This window comes from Barbatula barbatula, assembly GCF_947034865.1.
Source record: "Barbatula barbatula genome assembly, chromosome: 6".
Taxonomy (NCBI): domain Eukaryota; kingdom Metazoa; phylum Chordata; class Actinopteri; order Cypriniformes; family Nemacheilidae; genus Barbatula; species Barbatula barbatula.
The window spans coordinates 13,814,597-13,831,999 of NC_136765.1; the positions used below are offsets into that span (position 1 = coordinate 13,814,597).

Below are 17,403 nucleotides of genomic sequence, written 5' to 3' on the forward strand. Positions count from 1 at the left end.
CTGCCACTCAAAACTAATAACACAGGATAATCCCAGTCACCTTGACCAGCAGAGTTTAGACAAACATCATCTACAGTATACACTCACCTAAAGGATTATTAGGAACACCTGTTCTCATTAATGCAATTATCTAATCAACCAATCACATGGCAGTTGCTTCAATGCATTTAGGGGCGTGGTCCTGGTCAAGACAATCTCCTGAACTGCAAACTGAATGTCAGAATGAGAAAGAAAGGTGATTTAAGCAATTCTGATAGTAGCATGGTTGTTGGAGCCAGGTGGGCCGGTCTGAGTATTTCACAATCTGCTCAATTACCGGGATTTTTACGCACAACCATTTCTAGGGTTAACAAAGAATGGTGTGAAAAGGGAAAAACATCCAGTAAGCGGCAGTCCTGTGGGCGAAAATGCCTTGTTGATGCTAGAGGTCAGAGGAGAATGGGCCGACTGATTCAAGTTGATAGAAGAGCAACTTTGACTGAAATATCCACTTGTTACAACCAAGGTATGCAGCAAAGCATTTGTGAAGCCACAACACGCACAACCTTGAGGCGGATGGGCTACAACAGCATAAGACCCCACCAGGTACCACTCATCTCCACTACAAATAGGAAAAAGAGGCTACAATTTGCACGAGCTCACCAAAATTGGACAGTTGAAGACTGGAAAAATGTTGCCTGGTCTGATGAGTCTCGATTTCTGTTGAGACATTCAGATGGTAGAGTCAGAATTTGGCGTAAACAGAATGAGAACATGGATCCATCATGCCTTGTTACCACTGTGCAGGCTGATGATGGTGGTGTAATGGTGTGGGGGATGTTTTCTTGGCACACTTTAGGCCCCAATGTGCCAATTGGGCATTGTTTAAAATCCACGGCCTACCTGAGCATTGTTTCTGACCATGTCCATCCCTTTATGACCACCATGTACCCATCCTCTGATGCACCATGTCACAAAGCTTGAATCATTTCAAACTGGTTTCTTGAACATGACAATGAGTTCACTGTACTAAAATGGCCCCCACAGTCACCAGATCTCAACCCAATAGAGCATCTTTGGGATGTGGTGGAACGGGAGCTTCGCACCCTGGATGTGCATCCCACAAATCTCAAACAGCTGCAAGATGCTATCCTATCAATATGGGCCAACATTTCTAAAGAATGCTTTCAGCACCTTGTTGAATCAATGCCACGTAGAATTAAGGCAGTTCTGAAGGCGAAAGGGGGTCAAACACAGTATTAGTATGGTGTTCCTAATAATCCTTTTGGTGAATGTATAAACACCATGTATAAGATTATATTTGCATTGCAATGTAGCCTATTTGTTGTCATTCTGCCAGTACAACCAGCATGTGAAATAAGGGGCTGGACTGAGACAAAAAAAGGGCCCTGGCATTTTTACTTAGACCGGCCCACCACAATGGGTCGGACACAAAAAACCAGTACACCATCCTTGCGGTCCCTGTAGATATGCATATCTACTGTTCCATTCCCCCAAAAACCTACAAAGCTGAGAACTAAGTGCCATGGACCAGTGTACCAGTGCAAGTGGACCAGTGTACTCACTCTCTCTTGACTGACTCCCTGGTGATAGACCTATACCTACTTGTGGTGTGATTCGCGCAAATTGAGCGTTAGTAAGGGAAGCCAAACAATCCAATAGTGGGATGAGACAGCGGGGTATACATATACAATGTTCATTTGGCGCCACTCATTTACATTTTACCCATAAACCTCTGCTATTATTAACATAAATAGTTGAGGTAAAATGGCTAGGCGCAAAACGTACTACAATAATAAAATAAATTACCTGAACATGTAAACTGTCCTATATAATTTCCAGGAGGTTGGCGTGCTCCTCAAGACTACGATATTGGAAGTCATTGAAGTTTCTGCTTTGTACAGGTCTTTCCTTAGCCTCTATAGTATAGAGTCTATACATATGTGCAGTTCTTCAAAGTATCGATGCAAAATACTACCGTTTACTTGTACACTTTTAAAGATAATAATGTGTAAATGTAAACAAATGTAAATGTTTTTAAGGAATGAGGGGTTTCTTTAGTGTACATTTGAGTGTACGGTTTGCGCTGTTTAAATAACGTGTGCGCTGACGAGGAGTCGGCTGGCCGGGCGATTGAATCGCGCAGATGACATGTCAGCGTGGCGCGAGCTCTGTAATACCCGCTGTCTCGTCCCACTTTTGGATTATTTGGCTTCCCATAGTTCGCGCGAGTTGAAAAATCTGAACTTTGGCGAAAATTCGCGCCGCGTTTACAAACCAGGAGCTTGCTCTAGTAGGGACGTGATTATGACATAGCGAGCGGAGGCAGGAATCCGAAACAACAATGAAGGACTGCACCTCTGAAGGATTTGATGGACCCAGACATGGCGCCGAGCGAGTCTACGTCGTTCTTCAGCCTTCCATAGCACATAATGCGCAGCTATCCTCTCAACTAAATCCATGTCCGCCATTTCGCAATTAGACGGGCGCCGCCTGACAGAAGCCCCTCCATGACGCGAATGAAGCGAGTAAAAGCAAAATGTTCAAGCGTCCAACTAGACGCTAATAGCGCGATTTACTGTGTTTGGTGTGAACACTCTATAAGACACTGACTGCATCTGACACGAGAAACTGGGGGGGGGGGTGGAGTCTGTTAAGAGATGATTGGGCCATCCAGTGTCAGTATGGAAAATAAACCAATGGGCCGCTGTCCCTGCTTTATGGGCCGGTCGTTGGCCGATTAAAAAAATATAATATTATATTATATCGGCCCCCAAGTGCCTCGGCCCACCGGGCATTTGCCCGTTATGCCAGATTACCAGTCCAGCACTGCCTCCACTGCTTCTAACATATAGCTAACTCCTGTTATTGTGAGCTTTACATTGGTCGTATTTACAAGAGGCTAAGCGTTTTAATGAAATTATTTCTTTAATGGTAAATGAAAATATGTTTTTCAAGCTTTGCTTCTATTGTGTGTAGTCTTTATATATGAATTGAAATAATCAAGACTTTAAAGGACTATGTTCGATTAAAATGTCTTCAAAAACGATTTAATGAGAAATTAAATGATTTGAAATTAATAATATTTAGTTTTTTTATTCTATTATTTTGGTAAATGCAGAACATCAAACAGCAATGAGGTGTATTGAAAACATGTTTTGTTTCATTGATAACACCAACTTAAGCTAAATATTGTTACATTTGCCTATATTAAATCTTAAACAAAAAGTGCCAAAAAAACAGTGAACATCGGGCATTTAAATACGATTGATTTTACTCAATTATATTTATGACTGCGACCCGTGACAGACATTGGATGCACTGGAAACGGTGAACAGGCAGGAACATCATCATTGGGTTATTATTATATAGATGTTTTTATATGACAAAGAGAGCTGTTTTCAAGGAAAATACACATTTTATTATTTTTAAATGCAGAAAACTACAGCATACAGGTGCAATTAGAACAAAACGTTTTCCTTCATGAAAGAGGATACATCTAGCCATCTTAAGCATAATATAAATTGTCAATCGAAAATAAAAGCTTTTTTTAATGAAGATCCATAAAAGTAAGGAGGCGGGACCCGGCGAATGTACAACAAACTTTAATCAAAATAAACAAACAATAGCACGGAAGTAAAATGCCGGCAGCCACCGGCCACAAGAACATAAATACAAAGTTGACACATGTCCTGGTTTGGTCCTGTCTCGTCAACAGTCCTGCCGCTCATCCTCTTAAGCTCCCGATCTCCTCCGTGATATATGCGGGACCGGTGTGCGCACAGCTAATTCCAATTATCACTCACGCAACCGGCCCCGCCTCATGGCTCTCGTCCCGCCTTCCTCGCCACACTATTGTTTATGGTGTGTGTGTGTGTGTGTAAGGGCACCTAAGAACATACAGTCTTGTTTTTGTTTGAAAGGATTTTGATTAAAGTCATTTAAGTCAAGCCGAGGCCACATTGTCACATCTCAGTTTCAGTAGTGGTGGGGAGCATTTCCGTTGTGTTACGGCTTTATTTCGTTGTGTTGTGCTTTGATTTTGTTGTAGCTTGATTGCGTTGTGAACTTATATTTGCTTTTTAAATGTAATTGTGTTGTGCACCAGTGGTCCACCATAGTTTATGCTTCAGAGGAGAGGAATATTCCCTGTCTGTCTATTGATTTGGCTGATGAGCTCTACTCCAGACACTTATTTGCTCCCATGTGTTTTGCTACTTTAATTAAACTCTTGATTTAATGCTCTCACTCCATTGCTCTCACATAGTACAGCACACTGCGAGAGGAGAGAGTGTGCACGTATTTGTGTATGTGAATATGTCTAAAGAGTCTGTAAAAAGAATTGGGATTGTTCCAGGCCCACCTAAAGACCCAGTATATTCAATACATGTGTAGTTTTTAAACACTGAACTCATATCCGTGACACTTATTTAATAATTTATCGAAATTAAGTGAACATATGGGTGATCATTTTAGTACTTTGGTTAGCAGGTGTTTAAATTTTTCCTTGTTAACTAGTGCATTAAATTCCAAAATGAAAATTTTTAATTTATTAAGTAATGTTTTGTTGAAGCATTTTAACAATGAAGAAACTAATTTATTTCATGGGAATATTGAGATTTTGTGTGAATTAATCCAATCCACCACTTCTCATCTTTGTCTTCCAGGAGGTGCCCATCAGTTATTGTGGAGAAACCATACTATTAATATCGCAGTTTATAATTACTGTGCAGTTTATAAATACAGCTCAACAATTTTTATTTTCTGCCAGGACATTAAACTACAATTTAAATTACAGGTGGAACAGCTGTAATAAATCAATTTGGAAATTCCTTCACATTATTATAGTACATTTCCTCTTGTTTGTTTCTATATGTACATGATCTCTGTGTAGGGTCTCGTCTCTGAGTCCCTGCACGTCTCCACAAGTGCCAACTGTTGTTTTGACCACAAATCAATAACACACCCACTTCAAAACACAATGGAGAACCCTAAATTGTTGTTTTATGATTGCATACAAAAATAAAAACAGAAAGCCCACTCCACCCTCACGGGAACACACAATGCAACAGAAGGGCCTTTTCTGTTTACTGTCTGATTGTTAGGACATGCCACTATCGCTTCACTGTAGTTGATGTTGGTGCAGACAATTTTTATCAGGTTTAACCCTGTAACCCTGTGCAGCATAAGGTGGGGGTGTTGGGTGGTCTAAGACGTGTGCCCAGGGACTTGCAACGATACTCTTTTGTTAAAATACTTGCTTTAATGACAAAACGTGATTCATCAAGTTTTTTAATACTTCATAATAAGAATGAACCAGTTGGCTTTACGACTGTGTTCAAAAACCAAATCATGTTCTAACAGAGCCCCGGGATAGAAATTCAATTAGTCCATGCCTAATAGAAAAGTATTTAAGACGTCAGACTTCAATTACAGCAAAATGGAGTAAATTGGAACGCTATCTGCTTCTAAATAGGGAATAAAAGTGGGTGAGATACCTTACTATTATGACCGACAGCACAGGAAAGAAATTTGTGACTGTATACAGACTCCAAGGAAATGATCTTTCCGAGACAGACAAACACAAACAGGCCTTGCTATTGAAATCGAATAGACTCCTCTTGTTGGGAGAAACCAATGTGTGCTTCTTTATCTTAAGCTTTTACACAGAATGAAAGGTATTTGTCCTCGTTTTGCAAAAATTTCCAATAGAAATCTTCCACAAATGAACCTCGAATGTAAAGAGCAAGCTGCAAGGTATTGAACAGAGCATAGTCTTGTATTAGAACATTGCAAGGACAGTGACACTTTCATTGACATTTAGTCATAAAGCAGACGTATTTATCCAAAGCGTAAACAAAGTCACGCCTTTACTCTCACATGCAATACCAATAAGCCCTTAATATCAAGCATAAACCCTACACTGTCCTTAGACAAACGTTTTCAGTATGGGTTATACATCTTTTAGATTCTAGCATTACAATGCCCCATGTGCCCCGGGTGAGGTCTATAAAGAAATGATTTACTAGATTCGGTGTAAAGGAACGGGCCTACAGAAACCTGGACTGCACCTATGAATTGAAACGCAGACTATGATCCACATCCCATCACCCAACATCAGTGCATGATCTCATTGAATCTCTTGTGTTTGAAACTAAACCCTGCAGCCATGTTCCTGTATTGTTTTCAGAGAAAAGCCTATTCAACAGAGTGGGACAACAGTAGAAATAGAGGATTTATACATCATGCTAATAGCATAGTGAAAATAAATCTTCAACCAGCAAGACCACCAATGAATTAACAAATAGCAAGCTAAATGGCACCTTATACTGTCAAATCCTCACCGTCCTGAAATTTGACAGAATTTGACTGTCATTTTTTGACAGATGTTTTCATGTATTATTTTGAAAAACTTTTTTTAATACGGTCAAAAACTGTCAAATCACAAAAGCCAGCAAAGTTACAAGAAAAACATGAAAACCTTGTAAGTTTACAGGAGAACACTGTTATTTTGCAGTTGCAGTTTTTTACAGTATATATGAAGCAGGAAATCAATGAAATTCAGAATCCATGAAACGTTCAAATGAACTCACCATTACTAATACATTTTTGCATGTGTAAATGTGTGTACACAAATATTTAATGTGTGACGATTCATTAGAATAATTTATTATAAATGCATCTGAGATTTGATAAGAATGAATCTAAATTTACAAAGTACATTAGAAACCATAATTCTTTTCATCCATTAGTCTGCTAAGCCTCACATATTACTGATTTATTGTGATTCTTCCTCCATGCTCTCTGATATAGAAATCAATCACTTGAGAAGACGTGAGCAAACAGTTTCAACATTTGCTTCCATATATATAAATCGTGAACAACGTTGACGTGGGGTAGCAAAGAGTTTCCAAGCGTGTTGTGAGAGTGGTGTGCAAAATGTTGCTGTGATTGGAATTACGTACAAAGACAGTCAGAAGCTCAGAGCTAATCTCATGATCAAATGTGTGCTGTTCCCTAATCTCCCATTTGAAGAAGAAATCTAGTCACGCTTATATTGAGAGAGAAACTGTGGGTAGCCTTCTAACAAGGACACAGGGAATTCACAACAGTGCTTCTGTTTTATAAGAAACATTTTTAAAGCTATTTTGCTTTTTATATAAAAAAAGAAGAAAATACTGACAATGTTTATTTTTACTGTGTTGTTGTCTGCTTAGCTGTGCATCTACTGACTGCACTTTTATGGACAATATTGCGAAATGTTTCAGGCCATTTGTATCTTTTTCTTCTTTATGCATTTTAATTTAATACATTTTTTGTGTTATTTGCATTTTTATGCTTCCGTTGCTTTTATTGTTATATTTAAACAACCCCCTGTGGAGCACTTTGGCATTTTTATCGTACATTTTTTTATCATTTGTAATGTTTATCATTTTATCTTACATATCGTTTGTTTATATTAATTTTTTATCGTCTTTAAATTAAATAAACAGTTTACCCCAAAAATGAAAATTCTTTCATCATATACTCACCGTTCAAAATATCTTCGTTTGAGTTCCACAGAATAAAGAGTCATATATTAGTATGACACAATGGTCAAGAAACGATGACAGAATTGACATTTTTCAGTGAATTGACCCTTTAAGCACCTTGAATGAGCATGTGATTGTAATTTTGTTTTATGGATTATTTAATTTTATCTCTTTGCACCCACCATGTTTTAAGAATAGTCACATCAAGTCATCTCACACATACTTATTAAAGTGAGCGAACACCCTTTTCCTGTCACACATCCAATAATATCTTGCTTCCCGATATCCAAGGGTTCCCCACTGCTTTAGGCTCATCATCACTTATTATCACTTCTCTCGATTTGAAATGGTTGCTATGGAAGCCGGTGGCTCAGATCACCTAGGAATATTAGGGAAATATATTCCAGGTGGAATTTTCATATCTAAGTATGAACACTGTGGCATAGTGAGACTCCAGCTGCTAGACCTCTTCGAATAATTATACGTTTTTAACATTTTCAAGTATTCAATCAAAAAGTGAGAACTCAATCTTAATAACTGCTTGTTTGTTCATAGCTGAGGGTGACACTATTTTACTATGTTACGCAATAAGTATGCATATTACCTACATGTGGAACGGGACTGTAAAATAAAGTGCAATTGAAATTTCTTGTGTGTTCTTGAAAGTTTAAACATGCCTTGAATCATCTGACAAATTCATCGTCCTTCAAACAGCTAAGGACTATTGAAAATGAAAAGCATTAGAGGAATGCGAAACAAAACGACCCAGGGGGTTTTAATCTACTTGTGTCAAATTACCACAGTGACCTCTAGTGTTTTGTTTTAAAGCTTCATTGTTTGCAAAAAGGTCATAACCATTCGTTTCTGTCGCTGAAGAAAACTAAATTTTCTTTCTCTGATCCGCAGAAAACTTCGATCCGTCAAAGGGGAAAAAAGAGCTCTGACATTCCATTTCCTCCACTGGCGTTGTCAGCACGGATGTGAGAAATGGCGTCCGCACCTGATACAGTTCATATCTAGCCATGCTGTTTTTATGGATCAGCTGACACAGTTGAGTAGTCCCATGTCTGTAGGGTCAGAAAGAGGGGATCCGCACTTTTGTAGAGATAAACGTCAAATCGAAGAGGTATCGATGAACAAACAGCAATGGTTAATGGAGGCTCACAGTCATGTGAGGTGCACTAAAGAGCAGCCACTGGACTCTCTGGAGCTGTGCTGAATGTTTCGAGATGCAAATGGATTAGTCCCCTGCCGCAGCGTCGATGGACGACCGCCTTCACACCATGAAATAACCTTTTAGAAACTTTTCGAGGATTCGATTTGTTTTTTACTTTGGTAAACAGACAGAGCACCATGGTATTGCCACCCCCTGACAAACGGCATGTGTGCCTAACCACCATTGTAATAATGACCAGCATGGCCTTCATGGACGCGTACCTCGTGGAGCAAAACCAGGGTCCTCGCAAAATCGGAGTGTGTATCATTGTCCTGGTTGGAGATATTTGTTTTCTCATAGTTCTCCGTTATGTGGCGGTGTGGGTGGGAGCAGAGGTGAAGACTGCAAAGCGAGGCTATGCCATGATTCTCTGGTTCCTCTACATCTTCGTTCTGGAGATCAAGCTATACTTTGTGTTCCAAAATTACAAGGCTGACCGCAAAAGTCTGGAGACCGTAGCTCGGAAAGCTTTGACTTTGTTGCTATCAGTATGCGTACCTGGGCTGTACCTCGTTCTGGTCGCACTCGACAGCATGGAGTATGTGAGAACCTTCCGGAAGAAGGAGGACATGCGCGGTCGGCTCTTCTGGGTGGCACTTGACCTGTTGGATGTTCTGGACATCCAGGCCAACCTGTGGGAGCCACAGCGGACAGGTTTGCCCATCTGGGCCGAAGGCCTGATGTTCTTCTACTGTTACATTTTATTACTTATTCTCCCATGCGTATCTCTCAGCGAGATCAGCGTACAGGGCGAACACGTGTCGCCTCAGAAGATGATGCTGTATCCTGTTCTCAGCTTGGTGACCATCAACATCGTCACCATCCTCATCCGAGGCGTTAACATGGTATTGTTCCAGGACAGCCGGGTTTCGACCATCTTCATCGGCAAAAACGTTGTCGCCATCGCCACCAAGGCCTGCACCTTCCTAGAGTACAGACGACAAGTTAAGGAGTTTCCTCCCCAAGATCCCGCAGGCATCGCCCTGGAGATACAGCAAAACTCTGTGATGCACAATCAAACTCTGCCAAACGCTACAACCACATTTCCTGAAGAACCTTCACCGGCCCGTGAGGTCATTGACACGTGACCAGAGCTCAGACAAAACAATGTGTCATTTTAAAACATAATCGTTACATCAACATAAATGGACAAAGAAACACAAGTGAGTCCAGGCATTGTGGTTCCGTCACTACACAGTAAGGAGTTCATTTCTAAGAGTCCTATTTTCAAGGCCAGTTTTAAAGGTCATACTGCTGTAAATCAAGAGTTCAATTCCATTAAATCTCACTTGCACAAATGCAAGCAAAAAAGAGTTCAGTTTCTTGATTTTAACTGGATTTTGTACATTTTGAGAAGCTGTTTAATTATGTTCTCTATGGATGGTTTTTAAAACGATTTGTATGACATACAGTACTGGTGAGTCACTTGACAACTGGGACAAGAGGGAGTCTGTACACGCAAAGCCCTCAGATGAACAAGTGGTTTACAAAAATTCCACACTTCCTCCTTCATTTAATTATGCTTTTAGCTACCAAAATGAGTGCAGTACTTTTTGCAGATTTCTGAAAAACGTCTCTCAAAATCAGCACGTAAACGGCCAATCACAGGCGGTAAACAGGTCCGGGAAAAGAAGTGAATGGTAAAAAAGGTTTTGAAGATGATTAGCTTGATTTGAAGATGAAAGAGATGATTTGAGCATGCTTCAAATGGAAAACAAAGAACTCTCTCAGGATTCTTTTCCTGGGGAACTAGAAAAAGTTCAGTTCGCTGAAATTCAGTCTTTGAGGTTTATGTTTTTGTATGCGTGTGAGTGCGTGAGACAGAGAGAGAGAGAAATCCAAGGACCATAAAAGATGATTAAATAGATGTCACTGACAGAACCTAAAAAATTATATACAGTCCATTCATGTTTTTTAATAATTGTATTATTATTTTTCTTCTTTTAGCTGTGACATTTTAAATGTTGCAAAATGTAATAAAATCTGCATAATCTTACAACTTTGGTGGGACTGTTTTTGACAACATAAATATGTTTAAATGTGTTAATGTGTAAAATGTGTAAGTACAGTTTAGTGACAAGATTCAAGATTATTTATCACATACACAGTTATAGACATATACAACCCGCAGTGAAATGTTATTGCTGTAATCTCTGTAGACTGTGCTGCAAACATACAGTATACTTTTAAAAAACGAATGTTATTTCTAAAATGAGACCAAAAACTAAATTTATATTTAAGCATTTAGCAGACACTTTTATCCAAAGCTACTTAAATTGGGAAGCAATAAAGCCATTTAGACTAGATATATGTACAAGAATACAAGAAGTGCTTATACAAAGTCAGTAGTTTTCACAATGCTGTTTCACAACAGGTTTTTTAATAAATCGAAGAGCCCCCATTATGTTTCTCTCAAGTATTCATGGAAAATATATGTTTTTAATAGTTTAATGTCGTGAGATGTGGTTGACCAGAGGGAATTTGGAAGAAATTAAAAATGCAAATTAAAGATTTATTTCGGGCTGGATTTAAAGATTGAAATTAAGTTTATAAAAACCCTAAAATTGAAGATAAGATATATACTATTTATAAGTAATAACTATAATATATGATCATTATAAGTAGTATATAATTCTTTTCAGAAAATATATTCACCAACCTGTCATTTACAGTTTTTGAGAACATTGACGTTTGTGATGGACGTGTGATGCACAGCCACATTGTTTATGCTCTTTGAGGAAATTAACCCACAAATGGTTTCTTACAGCTGTTTATTCTCATCCAGCTGAATAGGAGAGAGTATTTTAACAAAATAAATAAGACACTTCACCTTTAAAAACACCAAATGCAACCTAAACTATGAACTTCCTGAACTATTTAAAACTAACTAAACAATAAAACCGAGACACATTGCACCCACACTTAATGCAATCCCCCACAGTCAGGCAACTTGTGCTATAGAATGAGTGAAAAAACAGCAGGACCGACCGATTCAGCATGAGCTTCGAGACGTAGTTCCAGCAGGTGCGAATGGGGTACAGAAAGCAATTTGGCTACTGCTGATTGGCTTTGGCTGCCATGTAGGCCAGCTGTAGAGAGTGATAAATTACAGTTCCTGTGATCCTCTGCCTTCTCATCCATCTCACCGTTACACAGTGTCTATTTGCTTCCTCGCCATAAGGGCAGAGCTGCAGGAAGATTCCTCTTCTATCACACCAGTCTGAGGCCGAACAGAGATGCCGTTTCTTTGTACATTCCACAGGAACCATAAATAGTTCCCATTAACTTCTGAAGTGGCACTTCACCTGAAGACAAATGCTGAGTCAATCACTTCCTTCTGAAATGTGTAACCTGCAAAAAACAGCCCATAAATTTCTCCTTGAACACAGCACACATAGCCGTCCTCGCGGGATTCATGAGATTTACACAACTCCTCCCGGCACTACTTGAGACATCAACTTGGCCTTTGTGAAACAATAAAAAAAGGTAAAGGAAATAAACATGAACGTTTTTCACCAAATTCCATAAAGAAGCTATTCAGCAAACTTTGCCGTCAGAGATTTTCTCGTACTTTTCAAACCTCTCCAATCAGTTGATGAATCGCTTGCTAGCTTCAGGCTAATGAGGTCACAGGGGTGTATTTAACTCGGGCCCTATTTAATTCTCTGCTGGCAGGATATTAAATATTCCATTTTAAGCACATCATAATTCGGTCTAGCGATAAATTACTAATATCAGCATGGGAGGTCCTATCTCTTCTGACACAGTTCAATTTACCGACTTCAGGGTACCTATGGAGAGATGATCTACTTAAGAACGTTCATTTTGCTATCAAATATGTTGTTATATACCTTAGGCTGTGTGGACATCATATTAAAGTTCATTCGTGATAAGAGAAAACAGCAGAACTCTTGCTTTTGTTATATTACTTTTATGATCAGCACTGGCAAATGCAATTCCATGCAAATGTCATCCTCAAGATGAAAAATATAGTTTTACCAGAGGTTTTTACCATGCTGATAGGACGGATGTCAATATTTGGTGGTTTAAATATGCGATATAGTTTTCCTTATTCTGGTAAGTGAATTGTCACATCCATAACGTAATTGTCACATTGATAATGGTCCATATAGCTCAAAAGTGGCCACATAAAACATTGTACATTTTGATTCACACAAATCCTACAAAGTGCGTTGTCTCTCAAAAGCGTGCATTCTTTTTTTGTCACATCCATAACGCGTGAATTTTTCTTTCTTTCAAAATAGAAAACTCATGCAAGGACTGATACTTTTCTGATCTGTGGACTAACTCTATCATCAAGGGTTTAGAAAATATTCTTTGAGAATTACATTTATCACGTTTTGCCTGAAAATGTTGCATAACCCTGAAATTGCTCAGATATTCAATTGAATATTTAGAAATATCAAATATATATCAAATCCTGTCCTATTTTTCAGGTTCCATGCCCATGTTCAATTCTGCAATAATGCATCTTGATTTGGAATGATGTTACACATGAAAATCCTGAAAATGTGTCCCATTTTCCATATTATGGCATTTTGCTCTTCTTAGACGCTTCACATCATTAGACCTCCTCTGATGCGAACAAATTACTTGGATTTATTACTAAAGGCTTGTCAAAGATCTTCAAGGTAATTCATGCTGTCAGATAACTACTTATAAGCATTTAATGAGGCGGAAAGAAATTCACTTCCTCTGCCTTATTTTATTTTTGAAGTTATATTAGTCATCTGAAAATAATATGAATAAACAAAATTTATAATAGCATCTCAAAGTCTGGATCTGAAAATGTCTCAGTAAAAAGAGTCATCGGGGTTGTTTTCAGGTGTTTATTTGAATTAGATCAATATACTCCATATCATGCATTTTGCCCATTAAACCAATCTTCTTAAAAAGGAAAGAAATAATCGTCTTTACACATACTTTGTACTGTGCCATCATACATTTTTAACTTGGTAGGTAAGAGCCCGCATAAAACGCACCATTTTCATATATTTGTACATATGAACAATAAATGTTTAAAATCATTTTGAATGAACTACTAACAGTTTCTGCATGTAGGAGTTCAGCCATTTCTGTCTCTCCATTGCTGTCAAAAGCTTACTCTTCTCTCTAAATGCGGCATCATCTGCCACCACAATGTTTCTCTTCTGCTGGTGACCCAGCTGTGAAGGCCAGTCGCCCGGCCAGCTCTTGACCAGTTCTTCCTCCATCTGTGACTGGCTTAGCGGAAGCCAGTCGTCCCCAACCAGCTGTTCTGCACCGGCCTTTGCTGCACCATAATCCGGGGCGGTCAGCATGTGAATGCTCCAATCACGAAGCGAGATGGAGGGGTAGAGCACCTCCCACTGTTCACTTTTGGAATCCTCTTGACCAATACGAGGAAGGCTACTGTGTAAAATAAAGAAGATGGGGAAATATACGAAATCTGCAGTTACTGATATCTATTAATTGTTACAATGTTGTGTATGAAGACATGTAAGAATAAATTACCTTTGCAGAGGTCGAAGGTGAGGTTGGGGGAAGGCAGTGGTCATTAGCATCATAACCATCAACATCAGGAACAACAGTGTTGAACGGAGAGGCATGTATAGAGTCAGCATCTTCAGGAGAATATGCAAAAAAATGACATACTAATAAAATAATATTCCATGGACAATTGAGAGAGAACACTGAAGAAACTGTAGAAATTGTAGAGATGATATTGGAAGTATTTTTCTCAGATGTGAAACGTGGGGATGATACTGACTGTATTCCCGGAGCACATTTATAACTGCAGGCCATTTCAAAATTAAACTCATATATCAGCCAATCAGACCAAAGTATATTTCATCCAGATGCATAAATTATTAAACACCCTCTCGCTCACATTATACAACGGTATATTACTATAGACAGAAACACTAAATGTTCATTTTCAAGTTTATTTTTATTATGAAAAAATTATGTTTTACATGTTTGTTATTATTTCTATAATACATGTAAATATAAAAATATAGCATATGAACCAGTCTGTGAAAACCAGGCTTATGTCTCAGAATCTAATTCTGATATAATGAGCATTAAAGTTTGATTTTAGCCATTCATTTCACTATGATTTCAATTTTTGACATTTCTTTCCTCACTCAGTATCAAAGATATCAACGTTATATTTTAACAGAATGTTCTGTACATCATGTATGATTGTAGGATGAAAACAGTAAATAACAAACATTTACGTTAGCTGGGTTTTCTTAGTCACATAAGCTCTCTTTTAGCAGAAATGAAATGAAAAATAAATACAGCAAATTGTAATTTATTTTAGCAAATTATGTTTTGTTAATACGTATATTGTAAGTAATGGTCAATCTACCTTCGTGGTTGTTCTCTGCTCTCTGGTGCGGTGGTGCAGTATTTGATCTTCAATGCAAACAAATCTTTCTCAAAGAACTCCAAGCTGTTCGGCGACTCTTCCATGCAGCGCCTAGACAAAATGTTTTATATTTTTTATGTATATATATATACACAGGTTTTCTATGCTTCCTTTGGCTATATCACTTTTTTGAGTTAAAGAGCTATCTCAGACTCTGTTTAATCGCAGGGCTGTATTTTCATGTGCCAGTGTGAATATGTACAGGTTTTGCTTGTGTGGGAGTATATATACCGCTCTTTTGTCAGAGGTTTTGGGGGAGACGAGATAAAAAGCCATGTGTCATTCTCCTTGTTGAAATGCAAACAAAGCTGAAACAGAGAAGGCCACACCCCTAGATGTCCTTTTCGGATGGAATCTTAAAATAAAAGCTAGAATCACAGGCATGTTTGGATGTCAGAGCACCTAATGATGTCTCAAAAAAGAAAGAAAATCCGGAAACTGTCTGGAAAGATCACAAAATCATGATCAAAACTAGATGTTTCACTATGACGAATGAGGTCCACGTGTTGAGTCAAGCGTGTGACCTACCTGTACCTGGGCGTAACCTATAGGATCATGAGATACAAGCTAAGGGTCCTTAATGAGGTCCCTTAACCGATCGGAAGTGAGATCTTTTCCATCCTCTGCAGCCTACGCACACGTTTGGATTCTGGGCCAAGCAAGACGTCACTCTCATTAAATTTGAAAGGTTCTTGCAGGCTCCTGTCAAACAAACTGAATCCCCCACAAGACAATTTGGCGGATTTTACACAACCATTGCAGGGCTTTCATTTCAGAAAGACTTGATGCAATCTGACAAAGCTGGTCCTGTGTTTTTCCTGGAGTTTTTCAACAAAAGAGAAAGTTTTTATTTTCCATATTTCAGTTTTCTTCTTATTTATTAAGTCTCTTAAATGTTTTCAATGACGTTTTATCGTATTACAACGTATCTAGCAGACTTACAACCAAGACTTTTATAAGGAAATGAAATAAGATGACGCCAATTTACAAACACGCATGAAGACTTGAAGAAAGTTTTGTTGTGCTAGCCTAATAATTATCTATGAAACATTAAACGAGTCCAAAAACACACAAACATGTGCATTATTGATATACAGGTAACCAAGAGTAATCCAATCTGTTTTTTCAAACATTTTATGTCATGTTTATTTTATCTATGCTCTTATTTTTGGCAAAACAAACAATATGAATATAAGGAGGGGCGACCTACCCGGTGACCAATGACGCACAGTGTTTCGGAAACCTGTTTAATGGGACATTTCACCCAAAAATGTGTTTTTTCCTACCATGGTAGTCAATGAGGGGTTTGGAAATCTGTCTAGCTGTAAGCATTCTCTTCACTCAAAGGTACGTGATGCTCAAAGAGTACGTGATGACAGAATGTTCATTTTAGGGTGAAGTATCCCTTTAACATCAACATTAAAATAAACCTGTGATATCAAAAAGTCAGATCGTAAAAGACCCTTTATTTTACCTATAGATAACATCCGTTCATTTTCATTCATCGCAGGAAGTCATGTTTCCTAACCTGATTTTGGCGAAGTCTCATTTAAAATAATGGGCAGCGGTGGCGATCGAGCGTGTGCAGGTGCTGACAGTCATTATACAGCGTGACAACACTGGGCTGGTCAAGTCACACACAAGTGCAGCAAAAGGACAGAATATGAGCTTGAGGCGGATCAGGTCAGAAGAAAATCTGCACTGCCACTGTGGCCTCACTTTGGTTCATGGATCTGCCAGCTCTGACATCTGAGGCACAAGCGTTTTTGCACAACCCAGCACTATCTCTTCTCTGTTATTCCACACCTCCTCTTTTTCATATCCTCATCCAAACCTCAGAAAGTTTTGGCACACAAAATATTAAAGAATAAGCGCTTTGCTGTATGAATGATTCAATCACAAAGGTTTTCTTTTCGGAGAGAGTAACTGCTGTTAACGCCTTTCTCTTTATTTATCACGCATAACTATGTTATATCACGTTAAAGTTTAGTCCCCATGAAATCTAAAGTAACGTTTTGTGGCTTTTAATGTGTGTGTGTTTGTCTTAAGGTAACATGGAAACCTGTGTCATTCAAAACAATGACACAATTCAAATTTAGAAGCATTCAAAGCACACAGAATCTCATGTGTGCCACAATAAATTTAGAACTTTAATGACATCAATCATAAAATATGATAATGCAGTGCCGGAAAACAGACACTTTTTCATAGTTGTAGTTTTT

The 17,403-nt window shown here is 38.5% G+C and overlaps 2 protein-coding genes across 2 annotated transcripts; one reads left to right on the top strand and one right to left on the bottom strand.

The window, feature by feature from the left end:
- Positions 1-8,885: 8,885 nt before the first annotated feature.
- tmem121aa (transmembrane protein 121Aa) lies at positions 8,886-9,836 on the top strand (the record flags this gene model as incomplete). Its single annotated transcript, XM_079457831.1, has 1 exon — positions 8,886-9,836. One exon carries the CDS (start codon positions 8,886-8,888, stop codon positions 9,834-9,836), a length of 951 nt encoding a protein of 316 aa, XP_079313957.1.
- Positions 9,837-13,793: 3,957 nt separating this feature from the next.
- On the bottom strand, positions 13,794-14,357 carry pth2 (parathyroid hormone 2; the record flags this gene model as incomplete). Its single annotated transcript, XM_079458632.1, has 2 exons — positions 13,794-14,160; positions 14,263-14,357. 2 exons carry the CDS (start codon positions 14,355-14,357, stop codon positions 13,794-13,796), a joined length of 462 nt encoding a protein of 153 aa, XP_079314758.1.
- Between the last annotated feature and the right edge of the window lie 3,046 nt (positions 14,358-17,403).